Source organism: Channa argus, chromosome 16 (assembly GCF_033026475.1).
Source record: "Channa argus isolate prfri chromosome 16, Channa argus male v1.0, whole genome shotgun sequence".
Taxonomy (NCBI): domain Eukaryota; kingdom Metazoa; phylum Chordata; class Actinopteri; order Anabantiformes; family Channidae; genus Channa; species Channa argus.
This window is the reverse complement of record NC_090212.1, coordinates 6,793,302-6,803,957: the sequence shown is the minus strand read 5'-3', so window position 1 is coordinate 6,803,957 and position 10,656 is coordinate 6,793,302. Positions and strand designations below refer to the sequence as shown.

The window sequence follows — 10,656 nt, the reverse complement described above, 5'->3', positions numbered from 1 at the left end:
TACAACAATTTTTATGTTACTCCTACTCAGTTATTCCCATTTTAAACTACTCAGTACATCTACGCTCGTTTCAACACTTTCAATACTAGTTATTTTCTAATTCTTATACAAATATAATAAACAAACCACAGTGCATTATTATAGATTTGGTTATCTAGGAGTTTAGATTGTCCTTACTTCCAACTGCTACATTAAGGCGATGCTTCTTTAATGTATCTATAATGGTGATTGGTGTATGATTAAAGACTACGATATAAGATGTAAAATACTATAACATTGTTACTTGTACAAATCCTTGTGAATCCATGTGACACCTCCGTACATACGCCGTCTCGGCAGTGCCTTTTGCCTCCTGTAGGGGCGAAGCCTACTTCCGGCTTGGGCCTGACACTCTGAATATTACCGGAGGGAACGCACGTCTTTCTCAATAGCGCCTGTGATTAACTATTTTCTCCGATAATGGACGCGGGATTCTTCCGCGTAAGATTTTTAAAATTATTCCTGTCTTTTTGCCATCTTAGTGTTATTTTGCTTAAAATGCATTGTGTCTTTGTAACACTGTAATGTCATGTGTTAAGGCTGAGGGCCATACGTTCAGAAACGGTACAGTCATGGGTCCGTCTATCAACTGATGGCCTTCGTTGATTTCGTGTATTAACTGGGCAACTGTCCGAATTTCGCTACACGTCCTTACAGAAATCATTGTTTTATGCTTTTTGTTATTGCTGAAAGTTATCTGGCTCTCATTTTACAGCCTTTCTATGTTGAAATGAGCGGAGACATTTGCAGGAAATAGACGCCACGACTTTGTAGCTAGCTTCAGCTAATTGGCCAGCCTAGGCTAAAGATGGCGCCCGGGCGGTGCATCGTTTCTGTCTTCTTGCTAGTGACTATCACCATGGCCAGTCACGACCACTCACTCGCTCGCTGACTTTAGCGGTAGTAAAGTGGATGCTAAGATGCAATGTTTAACGACACAAAAACACCATTTACTACTTCGTTTCTTGTCAGCGACAAGTTCCCGGTCAGGTTAGCCCATAGACTATGACAATGTCTGTTTCCCTTGGAGGATTAAGCACGGCTAACTTTTAGTTTAGCTAACGTTAAGATATCTGTATCAAAGTCTAAATCTGACTCAGTCTGGCCTGAAATATAAACGAAGCTGCAGTCATTAGAGATATCATTAGTTAATATCTCAACTCTGTTGTGTGTTAATTTATACGTAACGCAGCTAATGTTTGCTAGCTCGTGTTTGTGTTTCGATATAGCGTTATGTGTATCAGCGTTGGGTTAAGTTATGCTAGGCGAGGGGGGACACGTGAGACTTATTTAAAGCACAGATCTATGTATAGAGAGATAAACGATGTGTGCATTAAACACTTATTTGTTTTTAGGGCACGAGTGCTGAGCAAGACAACCGTTTCAGCAACAAGCACAAGAAACTGCTGAAGCAGCTGAAATTTGCAGAATGTCTGGACAAGAAGGTATAATATCATCCACATATCGTCCAGTGTTAGTACTCATGTAACAAATTGTCGCATCAACAACTGTGAGGACTTTCTTTTTTAAATGTGCCATCCACCCTTGTTTGTACAATTTAGTAATTATGCTTATTTGGTTGTTTTTTTCACTTTTAGGTGGACATGACCAAAGTCAACCTGGAAGTCATCAAACCATGGATTACTCAGCGGGTAACCGAGATTCTGGGGTTCGAGGACGACGTCGTCATTGAGTTCATATTTAACCAGCTTGAGGAAAAGGTAACTTCTTTAATTGGGGTCATCTCTTTTGTTTGTTTGTTCAAAACTCTTAAATTTGTGGGCATTGCTTAGTGAGTAACAAGGGATTCGATCAAATAATTGAACATCGTAGTCAAATTGAATAGGTAAAGTAACAGTTGGTGTAAGACTGATATATAATGAAATAGCCATGTTTTACTGTTATGTGAGAAAGTGCCATTATTCAGCAGTCTTCTAATGATGATGTGATTTATGATTTAAAAGGCCTGAACCAATATGGATGTTATACCTTGCATCAGAAGTATAGCACCAACACCTAATTAGCTCTCTCCTGAGCCCAAAGTCACTGAGCCCAACTCTCCCTTCATGATGCAGTGTGTGGTTTGAGGTGAGTTATATGCAGGGATTACCTATATCATGTCAGTGAAAGACACCTGAACAAAACCATAATCATATTTTACGTAGGTAATTGCAGTGCATCATTAAACTGCCCACATCCCATTAAATGTACCTGAAATTTAAGGCTGAAAACTAGAAAGGTTTACCAACTTCTCACTGCTTGATGTTAGGAGTAGTTGATCTCCTCTTTTACTGTCTTTAAAAAGTATTTTAAGAGTATTTTAACACCAAACAGAAATGTATTGTCTCACTGGCCACCTGTGGTTGAAAGTTTTATATTTTTGGGTGTGATTAGGAGAGTCTTCTGCAGTTTTAACCTCACAAAACAATCACATGAGGTTGTCATTACCACACCTTCAGTGCATCTCTGCATCACCATAACGAATCGAGAAATTCAACCACTGGAGGTCAGCAAAAACCTGAATTTAACAGATTTTAGAGTTGCTCTGTTGTAAGTCTGTGAAAACATCTGACTGCACCCAGCATCTCAGTTGCATGCAGTCAGATGTGAAACAAATGTTAGCAAAGGAACAATACCTTCAGCTTGGTATTAAGTTACTCATTGAAGACTAAATTGTGCATGTTCTTCATCCCATAAGCTGTATGCTACTTTATCTAAATATCATTATACTTAGGATTATTATTATTTTTATTTATTTTTTTTAACACATTGCTCCACTGATAAGTCAAACCACTTGACACATTTGAGAAATGGTCATTTCCAATGCACAGGCTTACTTTTGGAAATTTGAGACACAAGTAATGTAGGGTTAACTATCCTTAAGGAGGTGTTAGAATAAACGGGTATAACCCTTGTTAATAATTTTCATTATCCTGAGATGCTAAAAGGTACATGTGTTTATTAAGTAACTGTATGTGACACAAGCACTGCACATAAATGTACATTAAACAATTTTACCTTTTGCTTGCCATGCCATTTGGGGGTGGGTGGGTCTTTTAAAGCTAAGTTTAAGGGTACTGTTGCATTTTAGTAAGGAAGGGTAATTGAACTGAGATTACGGGTCTCACAGTTGTTCAGTTATTGAAATAAAACTCCTTTTTTGTGCATCTGTGTACTCATTATTGCTTGTTCGTCTCTTGCAATTTAGATAAATGATATAACATTAAGCTCAAGGTGGTTGAGTCTCAAGCAGTAGGGAGGCGGAAGCAAGCCAAGGGAGCTCCGTGCCCACTGATCCCAGGGGACTCACTGAAGACACCGGGACTGTACTTGCAGTGTTGGGTTTTGATGCACTCTGTATTGTGGCTATATGTTTAACTTCTGAAGTGTAGACTGTGGGGAGACTGGGAAAGGGGGGTGGGTAGGAACACAGAAATGTAGAGGTATGGGGATAGCATTTGAGGGCATCAAATAATCAGTCTTTTTTGTTTGTGTCATATGGCATTTTTTATGATACTGTAAATTTGGGTAATAAAAATCAGACATAGGTAAAACAGCAGTATTGCATGCAGTTTTTAAGTCTGTAGGTCTGTCTCCCCAAAGTAGCTCACATTCTGAGTTTGAGTTTGTGAGTACATTTTAATCAATCACTTTATTTTTGATAGGTTATGGATTCAGGGAAGTTTAAATACATGTTTTGATTATGACTATTACATAGTCACAGGTATACTTTAGCAAGGACTAGAAGGTAGGAATCCCCAAATGTGGGATCCTATCTCCCCCTAATATTTAGTCTACTATTGTTTCAACGGCCATATTTTTTTTTTTTTCTCCCTCCTTCGTGTGTGTTGTTTGCAGCACCCGGATGGTAAGGTGATGCAGATCAACCTGACTGGCTTCCTGAATGGGAAGAATGCCCGGGAGTTCATGAAGGACCTGTGGCCCCTGCTGCTGAGTGCTCAAGAGAACATTGCCGGCATTCCATCTGCTTTTCTTGAACAGAAGAAAGAGGAAATTAAACAGAGACAGGTAAGATTCTCAGAGTTTGATAACAGAAGTCACAGGCCTCTGGCTGCTATATGTATGCAGATTTATATGTATGTTTGCAGTCTGTCAAAATCTTAAATGTAGTCTAATTTTGGAGGCACCTTTTATTTAAAAAAAAAAAAAAAAAAAAAAAGACTGATATGCCCTGAAAGATGCATATACATTCACACCGCACAAGACAATATATCCAAATTTGCTGGCTTTAGCGTCGTTAGTGATTGCTTCACAATCATTTTGCCATTTCATTTTTGGCAGATTGAACAGGAGAAGCTTGCTTCGTTAAAAAAGGGTGATGATGATAAGAAGGAAAAGGACAGGGACACCAGAGAAAGGGCTCAGTCAAAGAGCCCAAGAAGGTAAGAAAATGTGTTTCATATTGACGCCAGTGGATTGAATTTGGATTTGTGTTTGTATCTCAGAACATTGAAACAGATTGTTGGCTTGCTTTCTTTCCAGGCGGAAGACAAGATCACCGTCACCTCGGCGAAGGTCACCAGTAAAACGGGAAAGGAAACGTAGCCACTCGCGCTCCCCACAACGCAAACCTAGTCCAGTTGCTGGCAGTTCACCCCCTCCACCCCTAATGCAGCTGCCCCCGAAACCAATGGAACAGCATCCAGATCCAGATACATCAGGAAGAGCAATGCCAGAACCAGTCATCCAAGAAGCTTCTTCCACATGGTTAGTGGAATACGTCCTTTACTTAATGTTCATATTTTGTCTTGATACAAAGTTGGGGAAGTCAAGACAATAAATATGTGTGTGTGTGTATGTAGGGGGGGGGGGGTTACTAAAGTGGTTTACTAAAGAAAAGTAGCAGGGATGGTTTACAACTCAAATGTCTTCCTTTGACATGTAGTGACAGAGTTGTGGAGGTGGTGAAACCAGACTCGGTGACTCAAGTCAAAGACCCCTCTCCAGAGAAAATCCATAAAAAAGAGGAAAGGCCCAGGTCCCGGGAAAGGGAGAAGGACAGCAGAAGGGAACGACCTCACCACCGTTCACGTTCTCGCTCCCGCAGACGACGCTCACGTTCAAGGTATTTCTGTCAATTTTTGTATGAACTTAGTGTGGTGTTCAAGCTTATGTCAAAATTGTTTTGTGTAAAATTACAGCCTTCTGTTTTTCTCTCATTAGATCTTACTCTCCTCGTAGACGGCAGAGTCCCAGGAGGAGAATGTCTCCCCGTAGACGGCAGAGTCCCCCCAGACGTGGGCCCATTAGCTCCCGACACAGACATAGGCGCTCTCCTGTCCGCAGGTCAGTGAAATGCTCAGCAAGGTGTACAGGGTGGCTGGCCCAATGTCCTTCAAGATGGTTGAATTTTGAAAAAAATGCCTTGTCATTCAGTACCAAAGTTGGATAACTAATTAGGTACTATGACAGCATACCCAGAGCTGCCAAAATGGCTCAGATTTTTTCCTGTGTCCCAGTTACATGATCTTTTTTTTTTTAACGTGGCTTCATATGGTGGCAGTATGACGAGCCAGTTGAACTGACGGTAGGCACTGGAAAAGTAATGTTGGTTTCCCCTTTTGAAGATGCAATTTGTTTTGCAGGAGACGCTCTCGCTCTGCTTCATGCTCTGGTAGCAGCTCATCTGGTTCTCCCTCACCTAAGAAAGCAATGAAAAGAGTATCTAGCACACCACCTCGAAAGCAGGTTCATCCTCCTGACGCATCCATTAGCCCCTTAGGTAGAGACAGACGATCACAGTCTCCACGGGCCAGAAGGAGTCGGGGCTCTGCTTCCCCACCCAGATCATCTGGTATAATTTTTATTTTATTGGCCTAATAATGATTGCATCAGTATGCTAATAACTGATTGGTTTCTCTTTGGAGTTAGAAATTATGCTTAAAAATACAATTGAATTGTTAAAATAATTTTTTTATTAAGTACATAAGAATCTAATTATTCATGTAAATTAAATAATTTGCATGCAGGTAACTATTCCTTATTTCAAATGGTGAAATAAAGGAGGTATGATTATTAAATGCAACTTGTAAAATTCTTGGTACCTTGTTTTTCAGGTTTGAAGCGAAAGCAAGGAGCAAGGGGTGACTCTCCATTTGATAGTGCTAAGCCCAGGCCGTCTGAAGGTTCTGAGTCAGGTAAGCTTTAAATTGTTTGTTTTTAAATAACCATAATAGCCTTATACCTTGTAGCTCACAAATTTAAATGACCAGGCACATGGAGTTCCCACCTGCATCTTATTAGAATTGGACACCCACCCACTACCCAAACCAGTCCATTGGCACCGGTTTTCAGCAGGATGGTGCTAGTTTTGACCTATAGTTCAAGGCACCTAATTTAATTTTTTCCCTTTTTTATTTCTTTTTTCCCTCCTATAAATTGAACCACCATGTTAATGTGTTCCATGGCAGATGGCCAACTATATCACTGGACCAATGACATGGAAATTATCTGTGAAAATGCACTCAGTCCAGCTAGGATTGTTATGAAGCTCAGTCTACGTATGAATTTTTGCCTTTGGTTTGCCCCACCAACTTTTTTTTTTTTTTTTAGGGTCAGTGGAAAAATGGCTATTGATTGCGAAGTAGAAATTTGAGTAAATCTATATCCAAGATCCTCCTTATAGTGCTCCCATTTGATATCCTGCTCTGACAATGCTATGTGATGTGAAACACAATAAAACGCTTCACGCTTACAAAAATTAAAACTGTAGTATAAATACATTGTAGAATTGCACTATGTAACTTTGAATAGAATCACAAGCCACAGGGAAGAAAATCTGTTTTCTGTACTTTTCGTATAATTTCCATGGCAGTCTGTTTCACTGAAACTGTTAAAACTGATGGGACACTCAATGCTCTACATTTCAGAGGAGGATAAAAATGAGAAAGGGGCAACAGCAGATTCGGTGCAGCAGCGACGTCAGTATCGCAGGCAGAATCAACAGTCGTCTTCAGGTTAAAAGCGTTTTTATCCCCGTTCTTTCCTCTATCATACCCAATTCCTCTCTTTCTCTAACCAAGTGTATGTCAATGTCATCTTTGCACTCATCGTCTCATGGACTTGAAGCTGTGCCCTAACCCCAACCTTGGTGTTTTCTTTATTATTTTATTTGTTATTTATTATGTATTTATTTTTTTTTTTTCTCCTTACTGCATACACAATGGCAACAATAAAACTCTTTTTGATGTCCTCTGTTTGTTATTTCAGATACAGGATCTTCTTCCTCAGAAGATGAGGGGCCCAAGAGGTCCACAGCAGGGCCAAGTGCTAGAAATGGTGAAGTCAGGAGAAGGCGTAGTCGTACACCTTCCCCACGCAGACGACATAGGGAGGCCTCTCCAAGGTTAGATACCAAGCACATATTTTCTTGTCTGAATGGTCCAATTTCTAAATTTCAAGTTTACCAATTATTGTTACGTAATATTTTTTTTTTTTTTTCCGTTCAGGAAAAGACGTTCTCCATCTCCTGGACGCAGACGTCGCTCCCCTTCACCCCCACGACGTCGCAGATCTCCTTCTCCCCCTAGACGGAGGTATAGACAACTTCTATGGATGTGTTTTTTTTAAATAAATGTTAAAGTTAAGCATGAAGTACTAGTAAATTTCAGTGGGATGATCTAGAGTGAGGTTAGAGATTCATTTAGCTGACTTTAGCTTAAACATTGGACGACATGGCTACTAATTTTCCCAACCTAGTTACAACCCTCTTGCACTTAATTTAATTTATTTGAAAATGTATTATCATACATACAAAAATAAGATAAAAAATGTCCATCCATATGATTTAATCTGGTCCTTTTCAGGTCTCCTTCTCCACCTCCTCATTTTAGATCTTCATCTCCCCGACGATATTCTCCCCCCATTCAACGTCGCTACAGCCCCTCACCTTTGCCTCCACAAAAGCGGAAGCTGTCTAGCTCTCCATCTAAACGCTCTTCACCAGGGGTCAAGCGACGCCCCTCTAGGTCCCCTAAGCGCCGAAGCTCTCCTCCTCAGAGGAGACGCACACCTCCATCTTCTTCTTCACCACCCAGACACAGGAGGAGCCCCATGTTGCCTTCTGCTCGTTCAAGCAGGGATACACGATCCCCTATGGGAGCAGCCAGCCGCCTCTCCCCATCACCTGCAAACCGAAGTCGCCCTGTTAGGGGTTCCATCAGTCCTCATGGGCGTTTTGAAATGTCTAGTGCATCTCCATCTAACCAGCGGAGACAGCAGTCCCCTTCACACAGTAGCAAACCGATTCGTAGGGTGTCCCGCACTCCAGAGCCTCGCAACCACCAGAGGTAAACAACCAGGAACTTATCTGACTGAATGACTTGGTCTTAACATATTTGTATACTAGAACTTGTTTTGTGCTATCACTCTTTCCTCTTTCCTCCTAATCCCTTTTCTTCTCATCAGGCCCTCTCGCAGCCCACAGCCTATGAGAAGAGCATCTTCTAGATCGAGATCTGTTTCTCCTCAGCCAGCAATTCAGAAAGGTCCAGCTCCTGCATCTGGCTCCCCCTCACCATCTCGCTCTGTCAGTGGGTCCCCACCTCCAGCCAAAAAGGCCAGCAGTGGTTCCGGGAGTCGGTCCCCAAGCAAGGTTGTCTAAGATAGTATTTAGACATACAGATTTATATCTTGATTCTTACATGTTGAATATTTGTTGGACAGTCTGTGCATAGGATATTTCTACATGTACTTTTTGTCTAGTTTACTTTAAAAAAATGATGTCACCTTTTCCTCTCACTTTTAATTACCTTAAAGTCTTGGGTTACTTTTAGAAAAATCTGTGCATTATTGAATAGGTCCTAGAAAGTTGTATGTTTACATTACTGGGAAAACTAATCTCTCAAGCATTCAAAAAAATCCATTGACATTTGTGGTGTTATTTAGTAGCACTTGCCATACTTATAAATGTTTTGTTTTATTGTAGAATTCTGATATTGATGCTAGTGGAAAGAAAAAGAAGAAGAAGAAGGAAAAAAAGCATAAGAAAGACAAGAAACATAAGAAGCACAAGAAGCACAAAAAGGAGAAGAGTGGCGCAACTGGGAGTGGAGATGGACAAGATAACCAGGGTGTGGAGGAGGATGGAGATTCAAGAAAAGTAAAGAGTGCATCTTTAAAAGTAAAGAGTGGGGGGGGTTAAAGTTGATGTTTTTGTCAGTTTAAATTTGAAAAATGTGTTCATCCAGATCATCTGCCTCCCAAACTAACCATATAGACCTTAGTTTGGGCAATATTATGTATGTGGTGACAACCATACAGACAGTGGTTGAGGAGGCAAATATTACATTTTTGGTAGCAAGTTGATTTTAAAATGAACAAGTTTATAATTTCTCTGCATATTATTAAATTATCCACGCACACACCACTGTTGCTCTTTCTTGCATTTTATTTAATACTTTGGGTAGAATGGATGAGACAGAAACTTGGTGTGTAGTATCCCTTTAAAATTGGGGGGCGGGGAATTTAGGTAGTGAATAAGGTTTTATTAGTATTGCACTAATTTTGTGCATTTGTATTGAGCTGGTTAAGTAAAATGTGTAGTCTACCTTTTATTCAGGAATCGGAAAGTGAAGTTGAGGACACCTTGGACGATCTGGAGAAACACCTAAGAGAGAAGGCCCTGCGCTCGATGAGGAAGGCTCAGTTGTCTCCATCACAGATGTCCTGAAAACATGTTTTCTTTTTCTTTTTTGTTGTCTTTTTTTTTTTTTTTCCCACTTTAGAATTTTCTACTTGATGTTTGTCATCAATCTGGTTCAGCTTTAGAATGTATAAATTGTTAATTCTTCAGTTTTTTGTTTTCTTTTTACTGGTTTGGTACATTCTGGAGTGTTTCATTACAGGCTTGATTTTGTCAATGTATTATCCAAACTGTAAAAAAAACCTGTGTTGTTCATAATTTTAAATATTTGACCAGGGACACGGTTGAAGTGGGATAGGTTTCAAATATTTAGATACTATTGAGAAATAATTGCATGTGCAGTGTTTGTCCTTAATGTGCATGAGCCACTGACCCTATCGGGTGTAGGGGAAAAACCGATATGCAGTAAAACATACTGTTACTATTGGCTTTCATTAGTGGAACCAGTGGTACTTCTGTGCTCATTGTTAAAGGCCGCAACAGAAAGTCTTGTCCCATATTGTAATTCTGTAGAGGTGTTTGGCATTGTTCACCTGCTGTTTTTCAGACTTTGAAATTAATCTTGTTTAAAAACTAAAACAATCTAATAACATACAATGCTTTAATTTTTCAAATAATTTGATATGCAACTTTATGTTGACACCAAGCTGATCTGTGGGACTGCTATTTGATTTGTATTTAGTAACCCTTGTTCTTGTCATCGTTTCAGAAATAAAAAATTTTTTTTTTTATATATAGAATCTGTGTTCTCTTTATGTGAAGATTTTATCATTTGTGCTTTGGTGGGTATCTATCATTCAGATGAATACAGATAAAAGGGCAGAATTTGTAGTTACTGGGTTTTAAATCTATTACGAACAGTACACTTGCATCTTCTGTAGTTGGGGTAATGGCTTCTTGCAGTCCCTATTTATTCATATGGTGCAGCAGATCAGTCTTTTAAATCGAATCGT

The 10,656-nt window shown here is 39.9% G+C and overlaps 1 protein-coding gene across 8 annotated transcripts; it reads left to right on the top strand.

The window, feature by feature from the left end:
• Nucleotides 1-337: 337 nt before the first annotated feature.
• On the top strand, nt 338-10,443 carry srrm1 (serine/arginine repetitive matrix 1). Of its 8 annotated transcripts, none has more exons than XM_067480970.1 (17): nt 338-480; nt 1,395-1,484; nt 1,638-1,760; nt 3,898-4,068; nt 4,342-4,442; nt 4,543-4,767; nt 4,946-5,125; nt 5,224-5,346; nt 5,646-5,854; nt 6,117-6,197; nt 6,930-7,016; nt 7,270-7,405; nt 7,509-7,595; nt 7,893-8,348; nt 8,467-8,653; nt 8,987-9,181; nt 9,620-10,443. In XM_067480970.1, the coding sequence occupies exons 1-17, from the start codon at nt 460-462 to the stop codon at nt 9,728-9,730; spliced, it is 2,583 nt and encodes an 860-aa protein (XP_067337071.1). In that variant the 5' UTR covers nt 338-459; the 3' UTR covers nt 9,731-10,443. The 8 variants fall into 8 exon arrangements, with proteins under 8 accessions (XP_067337071.1, XP_067337070.1, XP_067337073.1 ...); XM_067480969.1 differs by having other exon boundaries at nt 7,866-8,348; nt 8,987-9,160; XM_067480972.1 differs by having other exon boundaries at nt 7,866-8,348; nt 8,987-9,160; nt 9,604-10,443.
• The last annotated feature ends 213 nt before the right edge of the window (nt 10,444-10,656 follow it).

What these genes read in the sequence shown, in the direction of transcription:
- srrm1 (XM_067480968.1), top strand. Translation starts at nt 460, where the DNA reads ATGGACGCGGGATTCTTCCGC. An exon ending in GAATCAACAGTCGTCTTCAG is followed by an intron (nt 7,017 to 7,269) that starts GTTAAAAGCGTT and finishes TTGTTATTTCAG; the next exon opens with ATACAGGATCTTCTTCCTCA. An exon ending in GGAGTCGGTCCCCAAGCAAG is followed by an intron (nt 8,654 to 8,986) that starts GTTGTCTAAGAT and finishes GTTTTATTGTAG; the next exon opens with AATTCTGATATTGATGCTAG.